General features: G+C 38.9%; 1 protein-coding gene across 3 annotated transcripts in view; it reads right to left on the bottom strand.

Moving 5' to 3' along the window:
* LOC133520773 (tubby-related protein 4) overlaps positions 1-14,032 on the bottom strand; it is a 97,311-nt gene that overhangs the window by 23,842 nt on the left and 59,437 nt on the right. For all 3 annotated transcript variants that reach the window (XM_061855430.1, XM_061855429.1, XM_061855431.1), the window contains 4 exons: positions 11,485-11,658; positions 6,304-6,424; positions 5,505-5,645; positions 929-1,029 (listed from right to left, as the gene is read on the bottom strand). In XM_061855430.1, the coding sequence (XP_061711414.1) occupies positions 929-1,029; positions 5,505-5,645; positions 6,304-6,424; positions 11,485-11,658 (537 nt within the window). The remainder of the gene's footprint in view (positions 1-928; positions 1,030-5,504; positions 5,646-6,303; positions 6,425-11,484; positions 11,659-14,032) is intronic.

Raw genomic sequence — 14,032 nt, forward strand, 5'->3', positions numbered from 1 at the left:
CTGTCTGTCCGATTCTGTCACAGCCACTTTTTTCCGAAACTATAAAAGCTATACTGTTCAAACTTGGTAAGTAGATGTATTCTATGAACCGCATTATGATGTTTACACAAAAATAGAAAAAAAAACAATAAATTTTGGGGGTTCCCCATACTTAGAACTGAAACTCAAAAAATCTGTTTTTCATCAAACCCATACGTGTGGGGTATCTATGGATAGGTCTTTAAAAATGATATTGAGGTTTCTAATATAATTTTTTTCTAAACTGAATAGTTTGCGCGAGAGACACTTCCAAAGTGGTAAAAAGTGTCCCCCCCCCCCCCTGTAACTTCTAAAATAACAGAATGAAAAATCTAAAACAAATATATGATATACATTACCATGAAAACTTCCACCGAAAATTGGTTTGAACCAGATCTAGTAAGTAGTTTTTTTTAATACGTCATAAATGGTACGGAACCCTTCATGGGCAAGTCCGACTCGCACTTGGCCGCTTTTTTAAATGACGTATCGATAGATTCCTTTTGCCCTTCGAAACCTATTTTCACTTGTTCTATTAAAGAAAAATCAATAACAGTTTTTCTTCTAGCGCTGATGACTGTTCCAGAGATTTCGAGGTTGATCCTAATCTGACTGTGCTAATCGCAGTATGTACCTATAACCACTCACTTGCTTTTGGTAACTGTAGTTACCAGCTGTCACCCTTATTGTGGATAAGCAAGGTCCAAGCGTCGTACGACTGATTTACCTACAACGAATTAAAATTGCGCAAATTATTCTAACGACATTATTTACTTACAGCAAAAATTTGATCATCCCACCCATGATCAAATCATGACCAATCCGATTCCATCATCTTTGCAATAAGTTTTACAAACTTTGAATAAACAAAGTGGTAGTGGACGATGAAACGATGATAGCTATTTCATACCTGAGTGAAAGGAATGGGTACGGTGTAGATGAGAGCGCCGGTGTCGGAGTAGAACTTGACCACGTTCTTGAATGGCGGCTCGTCCGCCGGCTCGGACCCCTCTGGAAACAAATAATCTTTGATGACCCGGCCTTCACATAGATGGTAGGATCAAATAGATGTGCTATACACGCCCGTGAAGGACCAGAACATATTCAATGCGTCAAATTAAAAACACGATTTTACATTCCTGACAACATACCAGAAACAACCAATGTACCTTATTTGGTCGGGCTATTTGTTGCCCACTATAAACCATACTAAAATTTACGGTGGGGAATAAAAAATGAGACTGTGACAAGGACAAACAATCATAGCGCTTTCTCTGCTACTCCTACTGAAAGTTCCATAAGAGTATCTCGTTCGGTCATCTCCCGGATCTACAATTTCATCTCTATACTTAGTGTACTTCTATGGGCCTTAACCAGTTCGTTACTTTTTCTATAATATGTAGATGACATCTATTTTAGTTTATAATTGTGAACGTTTTCAAGCATAAGGTACCACATTGTTGCTTACGATAAGAACGAAAATTACTTGTATCTTTATACGAATAACCGTCGGAGCGTCCTTATTGCAAGCGACAATGTGCAACAACCTTTTGCTTGAAAACGGCACAATTATTTAACATTCCAAACTATGGATTCATATAACACAGTTTTATACCCCTGTTTATTTATTTAATCTTTATTGCACAATAGAAAAAAAACTTACAATACAAAAGGCGGTCTTAATGCAACGAGGCATTATCTGTTATCATTCATGTAGATAGTTCTGATAAAACTGGGTACCAGATCTATAAATATTTATAATACTTGACTCCATCTGCTGACGTTTTTATTTTGGACGCAGTTATGCACAAACGTCCCAACTCACAAGCATTTATCATTAAATTATAAACCTTAATAAGTCAAAGACAATATAGTAAACACCCCTATAATGAAACCGGAACCAGTAATGGAATGGTATATACAAATCTTGTAAAACAAGTATTTACCATCAGTTTTTAATCGCCGGCAACATTTTACCATAAACAAGAGCCAAAGAGCTGCTTAAGTATATTTTTTCATTGATATTTGTTATTTTGAAAATGAATGGCGCCATACATTCCATGACTGGAGCAAAAAAACTACAGTTTTAATTGGTTAATAATATTGAAAGCAATTGCAGTAGCTTTCATTGAATACATAGAAAACCTAAAGGACGAATCGGACATTCAACTATTAAAGCGTAAAGCGGTAGAAATTTTACAGGTTCGGTGAAATATCAAAAATACTCCAAATTTTCTCTTAAATGTTCCATGATTGGTGCCGTTAACATAATCGGAGATAACATAACTATTGTACTACTTAGATAAACAGTTTTATAGAGAGCTAATAAAAATAAGAAACTATTTTACTAATACACATAAACCAGTTTTTATTGGTAGTATTTGGTAATAATAATAAATTCATCCATTATGTTATGCGTTAGGTCTTTATGAGTTTCAATAGATATAATAAATAAAGTAAGGCACTTATTATTCACTTACAGGAGGTGGTGCTCGCGCGGAGGATTCTCGTAGTGTCGAATTATGTCGAGTGAAATTTAATCTAAGGTCAATGTGGAGAAAACAGGCATATACAATTTTTAATTAAGAAGGTAGTCATAAGCAAGGACTCTCGTCTTTGTATACATACATACTTCGTTCAGACACAGTCAGAAAGAAAGAGATTCGCTTCTACTGCAAGAATGTAAGAGTTAGAAGCGACGTAAGAGCTTGTAGACGTTAAGATAATTTTACGGTTTCACTCACGCGTTTTAGTCACTCGTGCGACATGTTGCGGAGTTGAGTGAAACCGCAACATTATCTTAATGTTAAGTGCCAATTACATCCACACTTTATCAGACCCGATATCAGGCCCGACGTCGAGCCCGAGCAAGAGTATTTTTCCGTTTCACCAAATATCAGCACATCTTTAAGAACATTTGAAATGTAAAAAAATGGTTCATATATATGCAAAAATATAAAAAATTGAACATTTTTGGCAATTAGAGTAAAGTATTATTTACATTTAAAATACTGTTAATGATGTGCTGATATTTCGTGAAACGAAAAACGATTATCAGGCCCGACATCGGGATTGATTTCGGACCTGATATCGGGAAGTGTGGATGTCATTGTTGCTGTCACGACAGTTTAAATTCGATTAGCTTGTAGACGGTCTTCACTGATACTTCTGATACACGGTTTTCTCCACATTAGGCAGGTCCACACAGAGCGAGCGAGCGAGCACGTACGTGCGAGGAAATTTCCTCACGCAACAAACCGGCCAGTGTAGACGTGCCTCGGCCGAGGCGGCCGGTTTGTGCGTGAGGAAATTTCCTCGCGTGTATGATCGTTCTGTGTGGACCTGGCTAATGACTTTAAATTACGAGAGTGATTTAGAATTACCTTCTAAATTTAGTCATATATGTCTGTCTTACAAGTTAGTATGTTACTAGATGTACGTATTTTCCATTACCTAGCACATAAAGCACAGCCTGAAATGAAATGGAAACGGTTGTGCCAAGTCGCGTAAACCGTACCATAAAGTTGGATAGTGCTCGTAAATTGCGTTACGAGTGTTGGTTGCGGAGTGGAACGGAGCCCTTGTTTAGTATGTAACATCATGTATCAAGACTCAAAGTTTAAGATATCGATGCGACCAATTCTTTTCTATGGGAGCGCGGCGGCACGTGATTGGTCAGTTGACTACAGTGTACTTTTAGTTGAGTTGGGAGCCCATAAACGAAAAGTACGCAATTATAGTTTGGTATACCAAATCTTAATTCAACAATTACAGTCGACGAGTAGAAAGAATCTATTTTTTAATAAGTAGATTTAAAAAGAAAGTAGGTAAATGTTTTCCCTCCAAACATTGTCCATGGAACTATAGTTTTAAAAAGTATATGTGATAGGCCACCTCTTTGTTTCATATTTGTCTATTGCAAAACTTATCTAGCGACCTATGAATTTGCGTTTTAAAATAAGAGCGTAACTTCGATTGTTGGAAGTGGCTTTTTCGCGGCAGTTCGTGAGACTCTTAATGCAACATATGTTAACGACACCAATCATAGGACATTTAAGAGAAAATTTGGAGTATTTTTGATATTTCACCGACACCTAGCAAAATTTTTACCGCTTTATGCGTTAAAAGTGGAATGTCTTATTCGTCCTTTATGTTTTCTATGTATTTAATGAAACCTACTGTAATTGCTTTCAATATTACTAACAAATTAAAACTATGTTTTTTTTGCTCCAGTCATGGGATGTATAGCGCCATTAATTTTCAAACTATCAAATATCAATGAAAAATTTAACATTAGCAGCTCTTTTTTGGCTCTTTTTTATGGTAAAATCGTGCGTTTAAAAACTGATGGTAAATACTTATTTTACACGATTTGTCTATACCATCCCATTACTGGTGCCAGTCCCATCATAGGGACGTTTACTATACATGACCCTAATCCAATATTGGTAAGGTTAGATTTTTTTGCCAAATTGTCGGCATCAATATTTCGAATCTTGATTGAACCGGTGGTAATCACTTGATGCGTCACAGAGTGGATCAATCGTCTCCTCTACAGCTCACTGTACAATTAAGTATACACCTTCAAATTTGTATCCATTACGCGTAATGGAACGGCACTGTCTCAGTAATTATACGACTTCGTTTTCATTACAGATTAAAGCGGTCTAGATATCTGCTATACCTATACATCTTACTAATCAGCTATACATACATCGTGTCTCCCACCATAGGGATTTAAATGCAGGGCTCGATCCTACTGGCTAAAGCGGACTACTTTTACTATAGGACCAACCTCGAAATCGCGAAAAAGAAAATTGGCGTTTCCGTAGAAAACATCGGCATGTGATCAGCCAAAATGTATGAAGGCAATATTTTTTCCGCGATTTCGGATTATGCAACGATAATAGAAGTCTCAGTTTAGCGAATATAAACGAACCCTGTAGGTATTTAAAACCCCATTGTGGGAGACACGCTGTATGTGTACCGCACTCCTCAGGTGATTGGTAAAGGAGTTGCACGGGAATTTTCTATATGAACATGAAGGTAGCTGAGTTTTGTGACTTTTGGGACTAAAAGTTTATATATTACATCTTTACTTACTTCACATAATGCAAATCGGCTTCATGCAGCCATGCCGTCAACCAGTTCATTGCTGACTATAATAACTTCTTACCAGCCGTTTCAGTTAAATGGTAGACCTACAGTTTGTTCATCATCCTGGAGGTCCACCTGTGCACGAAGCCCGATGAATATTATGATGGCGCAGGACTCTCGGCACACGACAGCGAGAAGCTGGCGCGAGTTGGCCCACTCCATGGCGAGTGTGGTTCTTATTGGGCTCACTATGGGAAGTAAAGAGCAAGGTGTCTCACCAGGCAGCAGTGTGCCGGCTAGTCCGGCTACGGCAAGGAACTCGCACGAGTTAGCGAGCATGGTTCCTACTAGTCTCACGTGTATGAGGAGTGAAGGGCAAGGTGTCTCACCTGGCAACAGGGTGCCAGCTACAGCCAGGAGCTCACGTGAGTTGGCCCACTCCATGGCGAGCGTGGTTCCGCGCATGCCGGTGCGCATGCGTGCTGGGCTCACGTCATCGTGTCCACGGAGTAGCACTATTTCGCCGTTGCCTGTAACAAAATAGAAGTGAGTAAGTAAAAGATCGGGTTAACCTAGAAGATATACTTCGATGTCAAGAATCATAACTACATTGAGGCAGGTTGTTCTCTAGACAAGTTTTCTTGGCCTCTAGGTGGCGTGATTGATCATAGGTAGAAATAAACATTTTCGAACTGCTTGGGTCGTAACAGCATCTAGGTACACCATGCATAAAATGAAGCAAAAGTGCCGACTTGGAGGGTTTCAGCCCTGAGTGAAAAAGCACACATTATGGGACAACTAGACCAGGGTGGCCTGCGTGCGCGTTGGCCGAGTCATATCAAAGAAATTTATTGACAATCTTTGCCATTATTGATTATTTCCCTAATTTAATGATGAGCACACATGCTCAATGCTTTTAGAGTGAGCACCGCGCAATAAGTGCAGGAATGTGGGAAGAGCCGGCTCTAATTCCTCGTAGCTAGCGATAGTAGAATGATACCATGTTGATTGTTGACATTGTGCGGGAACGCCTGGTCGGAAGCAGGCGGGCTGCCGGTCGCTTTCCACGTTCATTCAACCCGATTCCCTGGGGTTGGAGCTGCAGGGCATTGTCCCAGCTACATTCCCAAACTATTCTTCTCGAGTCTTCTTTAGTTTCCCTGATCTACTACTACTACTACTACTAACCCAAAGCGACGGCCAGCACGTGCCCGCCGTTAGTTTCGCCCCCCTCCTCACCCTCCTCCATCTTGAACTTTTCGCAGGACCAAGCCATCGACGTTATACCACCTTCCGCTACTAGCTGGACCTGCATAAACAATAACGTCACGTAAGATTGTATACAAAAAATATGTGTATGACCCACTTAGTCATGTTTTGACAAATACACATGTATTTTACTTTCCTCGTAGCTATTCGAAATGAAAAATAGAGACGTTCAACTCGGATGAAAGCATCCCATTTCGAACGCAAACTATTGACTACTATCTATCTCGTCATAAATGGGTGCCTTTCATACAATAACACTCTCAAAGCTAATGTTATACCTACGCCTAACGACACATTTCGATACTACACGACACGACACACACTAATACGAGTCCCAATATTGGACCCATTATTCTTCATCACAAGAAGAAAGGTAATTTACAACGTTATCTTAGTTCATTGCGGCGCAGTGTGTTTCGAGCTTTGCACTTTGTAGGTACATACCTACCTACCTAGACCGAACAATTTTCCATGCCAAATATTGCATTAATATTGTCACTGTCGGTGCTAACTTAGCGTGGTCGGAGACTATAAGTAGAAATTAGGTGTGGGTAAAGGGTATTATGGGTAATTTACAAAGTTGAGTGCTCTCTTTAGGCGAATGGGTATAAGACATAAAAGGAGCCAAGGGCCTTTTCATAGGGAATACTAAGGTGGTTTGAGAATAATAATATAATGAGATGTAAGAAAACAAGCTCCGATTTCAACTTTTACGATCTTTACACATTATGAATTATAAAACGGGACTTAATCGTGACGAGATTAAGTCCCGGGCGTTTTGTAATTAATAAAGTTACCTAAGATAAAATTATATATTGTATAAAATCACGAGTAGCACAATCGGATTAGGATCAACCTCGAAATCTCTGGAACAGTCATGAAATTTGGTATGTATATAAATTCAAGGCCCCTTTTTTATGCCCACACCATTTGACATTTGGGAACCTCTAGGAATCGCAGGCATCTTGGAAAATGTGTACCATCCAGGAGAAAATCGCGTTTTACTCAAAATTTACGAAACGAATTTACGAGAATATCGTGTAAGGCAACATTCAAGCTTATTAAATTCTACACAAAGTAGTCCCAGACATCTTTGTGGAAAAAAATATATCTTGCTAAAATTACTTGCTGAACACAGATTTAGCGCTTATACCCTTTCAGGGGATATTCTCTGAATAGGAAACTTGGAAGAATATGAATTTCACTTTTAAGTATACATTTGTACATGATCTACCCCAATATCGATTTTTTTAAATGACATATCGGTAGATTCCTTTTGCCTTTCAAAACCTATTTTCACTATTAAAGAAAAATCAATACAGCCGCCTTGAGAGGACTCGGCCTATTAAACCAAATTTTAAGACACGCAAACAGGGATACCAGAAATTGTAGGTGTCAAATTTGATTACTGTCACTATTGTTTGAACCCCATTTAAGACCTAAAATCTTTTTTTGCAATCATATTATTTAGCCCTAAAAAGTTTTCCTCCGGTAATTTTAGTAACTTTGTATTGCATAGCACTCGTGTACTAATTATGGATCTACTGACTGATGTCTATTTTACTGAAATCTGCTTAATAGTTAAGGCGCCAGAAGAAAAAATATGATTTCATATTTGGAGTCCACTCAAGGCGGTTGGTTTAATCTTTCTTTAATAAAACAAGTGTAAACAGGTTGTGAAGGGTAAGAGGAATCTACCGATACGTCATTTAAAAAAATCCGTACAGTATCCTAAGCTACAGGGTGTACTGAATCATCAGCACTTTAACCCATAACCCTACTTTCTGGTTAAGTCGCAGTCGAGTAAAATGTTAATATCAGGGTAGATCACGTACAAATGTATAGTTAAAAGTTAAATTCATATTCCTCCGAGTTTCCTATTAAGAGAATGTCCCCTGGAAGTGTATGAGCGCTAAACATAGATTCAGCAAGTATTTTCTATAACAAGATGTATATTTTGCTCAAAGATATCACGGACTTTTTAGTGTAGAATTTAATAAGCTTCAATGTTGTCTTACATCATATTTTCATAAAGAACGTAGGTTTTGAGTAAAACGCGAATTTCTCCTGGATTTTCCAAGATGGCTGCGATTCCTCGAGGTCCCCAAATGTCAAATGGCGTGGGCATGAAAAAGGGGCCTTTAATTTATATACATACTAAATTTCATGACTGTTCCAGAGATTTCGAGGTTGGTCCTAATCCGATTGTGCTAGAGGACATTTGATATACAATGTGTATGAATGAATCCATTGATAAAGTCGTCATACAGTTTTACGACTAATTGAGTACATGACCTTTAAAACAGCTTTCTTTATAAACAACCTCTACGACCAGCATAACGTGACCGTGGCGTCCCTAACAACAATGGAAGATCCAAGAGAGAACTTATGCTGGTTTTGTAACCTTTAATTGTTCATTAAATTTTGTCCGCATGCAGTTATTTTCAAACGGCAATATTAAGCTTTGATCAGCTCCGATCGGGCTATACAATATCCAATTCCATTTTGTTTTATGTTCTCGTTCAATATTAGTTTAGGTGTTTACGATTTAGTGGCAAGCCTGTCAAACTAAATATTAGGGAAACACAAATTTGCTTTCGGGCGAAAAAGTCAATTCCCGTAAAACTGTTTGCGGACGCTCGTTACATTGATTTGTTCGGCCTACGGCTACCTACGCAAGCTGCCACTTGTAGCGGAAATACTGTGACACATTTGTGTTCATGCCCAGAGGGACGTAAGTGGATAGAATAATCAATTGATGCTTATATTTCAGGGAGATAAGACAAGCTTCTCATTCTGCTTTCGTTACCTTCTAGTCGCTTTGACTACACGTACTGAGGGAATGAATCTGTTTTTTGCTTCAATGATATGGTGTGGGATATCGTTTGACAGGTCTTTCAAGACGGCGGAACATTTGGCGAAACGGATATAATTGTAAAGTGTACCATGCTTTTTATTACAAAAAAAGAACTGTTTTTTGATGAATACCCCATATTTCATAAATAACCTTACGAAATCGAAAACAATTATATATTTTTTTACCTTTGAAATATTGTTTTAAATAATAAATAAATGGTCGAGAGTAAAGGTTAGTTCCTTAGTAAATAGACGTACTCTATCCGCCGAATTTATCCACGTTTCTTTATTATTCCATCACGAGGAAATATTAAGATAAGTTTAGGTACCCAATTACTTGTGTCCATTATTAATTATACATATTATGCTTGAAAAAACAAGACAATAAGTATTTTCCAGTTTTACAACCAGTTTCATAAAAATCGCGTGACATGCAAGATTTTTTTGACAAAGGAACGAATAGTTGACTTAGCGTATCATCTTCCTCACGTTGTGCTGGCATTTTGCCACAACTGATGGGAGCCTGGGGTCCGCTTGGCAACTAACGGCGAATTGGCGTAGGCACGAAAGCGACTACCATGTGACATTCAAACCCAGAGGGCAAACTAGGGCTTATTAGGATTAGTCCGCGACGAAAAGCGACTGGTAAATATCAAACGATATGTCGAACATTAAGTTCCCAAATTCTTATCGGTACGAGCCGGGGTTCGAACCTGCGGCCTCCGGATTGAAAGAGATGGATATTGGATTGGGACCCGGGTACGTCCTTAAACTACGTCCAAAAGAGTGGTATGGGCATTGTGAATGTCATCTCGCTTTGTGTGGTAGGGCACAGCACAGCGGATGTCATTCAAGATCTAGAGCAGAGCCCAACTGGGGAAGTACCTCCACCTTACAGAAAACTGCAGCCAAATAACACTAGACCCTACTCATAGTGTTGTGTTCCTGCCGGTGAGTAAGGTTACCAGAGCTCAACGAGGGGGGGGGGGGGGGGGGGAGTTAGGGTCGGCAAGCAGGCGGGCCGTATGCTTGTTTGCCTCCGACGTAGTATAAAATATATATAGGTATATATAAATATTATATATTTATAACAAATGAGTCAAAAATGGATATCCCTAACTCCATAAATACGTGACGCCCTAGATTCTATTTAGGAATTTGAAACATGCTAATTATTCTACAGCGAGCTAGCGTCGAAAATATCGAAATATCAAAGCCGTCATCGCAAATTAAGTTCTGTGACCCGGATTCGAGTTATTTGGATAGTGGGTGCCACTGATGTTCAAAATAGAAACCTATTCGTAGTTAACGGCCCAATAATTACGGGGTTAAATAAGTAATGTTGCTGTCGCCGACAAATTACTTATGTTGCTCATTTATTTGCTACTTAGTTTATCACTAAACTACTATTAGCCTGCGATATCGTCCGGGTAGAAGCCGATCGTAATTAAATTGAATAGTAAAAAAAATCCCGGGACGAATGGGAATTTTCCCGGCAGTATAGGGAATTTACTTTGGCAGATGGAATACGGTTTTTAACGTTTTTTTTAAGTGTAAGACGAAAGTTTCTCCATACAAACGTAGTCCGCATTTTCCTCTCTGGATATTGACACTATGGAAAACATTTTTACATAATTTGATGTATATTAACATATCACAGCTCTTCCCCTACGTTTGATTTTTTCGATTTTTGATTATTGTAAAAAATAGGAGTAAAAAAAGAGATCATAAATTTTTTTAAATGCTCCTAACTCTTATAATAGTTAAAAATTCTAAAATATCAAACGTAGGGGAAGAGCTGTGATATGTTGATATACAACAAATTGTGTCAAAATATTTTCGATAATGTTAATATCCAGAGAGGAAAATGAGGACTACGTTTGTATGGAAAAGCGATTTTGCGCGGGTCTTCTACTTTCTTCTTAAGATGCCATGTTCACTGAATTTCTGATTATGAAATAGTGTATCTATGCACAATTTCAAAATTCCCCTATTTTCCATTCAAGGAATACTTTCACTTAAAGAAAATTCCCGGGAACGGACCATCAGTAGTCGTGTACGTCCATGTGATCAGCTGCGCGGGCGCTGTCCCAAGATACACCCGCCCGTAGTTCGTCCAGCATGTCCCAGCTCACCTGCGACACCATAGCACCGTGTGCACGTCCATGACGACCAGCTGCACGGACGCTGTCTCAAGGTAAGTACACCTGCCCGTCATCCTGTATCCATTATGATCCAGCTCACCTGCGACACCATAGCGCCGTGCACGTCCATGACGACCAGCTGCGCGGACGCCGTCCCAAGATACACCTGTCCGTCGTCCGGCGTCCAGCAGCCACAAGTGATGCGCGCATCCAGCGACAGCATGGACGACCAATAGCGCTGGCCCGCCACAGAGCCCACGAGTACGAAGCCGTCCTGAAGACAAAACCACAGATTAGAAACGGACAGAAACTATACAGATTTTTCTGGAGCAAATTCGTCATTGAATTCTTTACTCGTATTATACGGCAAAAATAACCGGGTGATTAACATCATCATTTTGTATTTTTTCTTATGAATAATTTTTAGGTTCAACTCGGTGCAAAGTTAGCTTAGATGGGCTCTATAGCGCATGGCACACTGCATCCGTTTCGCACGTCGCTTCGAAGTTTGAGCGAGACAACGCCATGCGCGTATTATAGCGACATCCCGCTCGCCCCTCAGAGCGATGTGCGAATCGGCCGCGGTGTGCCATGCGCCTGTCACTGTCAATTTCCTTGATAAATGGCGTTGCTGTCGTTGTCGTCGTGATTAAAACGTTCTAATGTTTGTTAAAGATATTGACAGTTGCACCGCCAGCGGTTAAAGGTAACTTTGGATACTACTACCACACTACTAAAAAAAATGACAAGTCCGTCATTCCTTTTATAAAGGAAACTGACAAACACAGCGGCGGCAACAGTAATGTAGCTGCTGTGGATATCCGAACGCCACCTTGACGATGCAACAGTGACGCCGCTACAGTCACCAGCCGAATGAAACCTGAAACACCCTTAAAGTACCTACCATATAATCATACGTTAAAATACCTTATACCTTTGCAACATAAAGTTTTCACGAAGGAAATCTCCTGAATAATAATGATCTCCATTCAACAAGTTTGCTTTCACTGAACGTATACTACAGCTCCGCCCGGTACGGAGTTTACCCTATTTCTGGAGCATTTTGCATATTACAGCAATGCATAGATAGGGTCTGTAATTTATTATACAGGTCGATGAGAATATAAAATACGTCTAAATGTATTATGTCAGCGGTACCCACATACCTATGTACATATACACCAAAGAAGTAAGTATATATATATACACATAAATGACAATTGAGGGAAAGTGAAGACATACATAGTTAACAATATACACATATGCACGTACGTAATAATCATTAACATGATACATGACTTGCCTTGCTATAGATAACTCCAGGGCGAGGTGTAAGAAAAGGCTAGTGCATTTAAATATCCCTGCATTAGTTAACTTGAGAAAAGTTTATCCTGTAAGTTACCTCATATGGCATACTAAGGTATCTGGTGAGATGTGCAACAGATGTGCAAGTTGAGGAAAGTTTTCGAAAGTTGGAAAAAATCTCAAAATTTAAGGAAATCTCACAGGTCACTTTTATCTTGAAAATATACAATTTCTATGTAAAAAAAAGAGATGATACCGAATTATTTCCAAGTGTTTCTAAGTGGAAATTTCGCAATATTGGAAACTTTTCGACAGCACCCAAGTAAGAATAACCCAATCAAATACAACAAAGTGACGCAGACAGACGAATTGCTCTGTCACGTGCTCACGTGTCTGATAATGCGAATATGTTCTCATTACGTAGAAGACAGTCCCTCCCACGCGCCGCTACAAACAGTTTCATATATGATAAATTCGGGAGAAAGGGTTCACGTTGTGAATTGAATTAACATAATTTTGACCAAAACAGCTTTGTCGAGATTTCACTGAGAGTTTCCAGACGTGTGAACGTTTAAAGTGAGGTTGAGAGAGGCCTAAATGCCTAAATACCGGTTAAATTTTCGATCGAGCGTCGCGAAGTCTTGAAGTCAATTTGGGATGCACTTTTTATGTTTCTTAGACGACATCTCAGGTATAATTTATACAACATTCATATCCTTTGGCAGGAACGTTTTTTATTTATATTCACCAATATGGAAAGGGTCGGTCTTTAGGTTAAGGAGTTATAAGGATTAAAATGTATGTATTTGTCGCGAGGCCTCTGTTCGTAGCTTCAATTTTTTTATAAGTCTCCCAACTCTAATTCAAAATCCTGATCAGAACAATAAAGAACTACGAACCAAAGGTTTTCGTTGCTTAAAGTTACACCGAACCCTAAAACAGCGTTTTTAATTAAATGGAGTTCGAGTAGGTACCTACGTGCAAGTTTACCCAGCTTTCCGCAGTTAAGTAATAGACTGCAGACAGGAGCTGTCTGCAGGATGTTTTTCTTGCATTCTTATATTGCATTCAGGGGAACATTTATTTAAGTTTAAACCAAGTTACTTAATGTATTTACTACATTATGCCAAAGCTTTACTATGGACGGTAAACTTCCAAATTTTAGTTTTATCAATAAACCGTCTATCAGATAAATCGATAGCAAAGTCAAATTACTCGCATGTTTAATTTTTTTATATCAGAATTACGCACTTACGTGGTAAATATGTGATGTATGGTAACGCTTAAGTAAGTAAGTAAAGTATAAGTACATATATGCGTTACATACAATCAATATTAAGCTG

This window comes from Cydia pomonella, chromosome 8 (genome assembly GCF_033807575.1).
Source record: "Cydia pomonella isolate Wapato2018A chromosome 8, ilCydPomo1, whole genome shotgun sequence".
Classification (NCBI taxonomy): domain Eukaryota; kingdom Metazoa; phylum Arthropoda; class Insecta; order Lepidoptera; family Tortricidae; genus Cydia; species Cydia pomonella.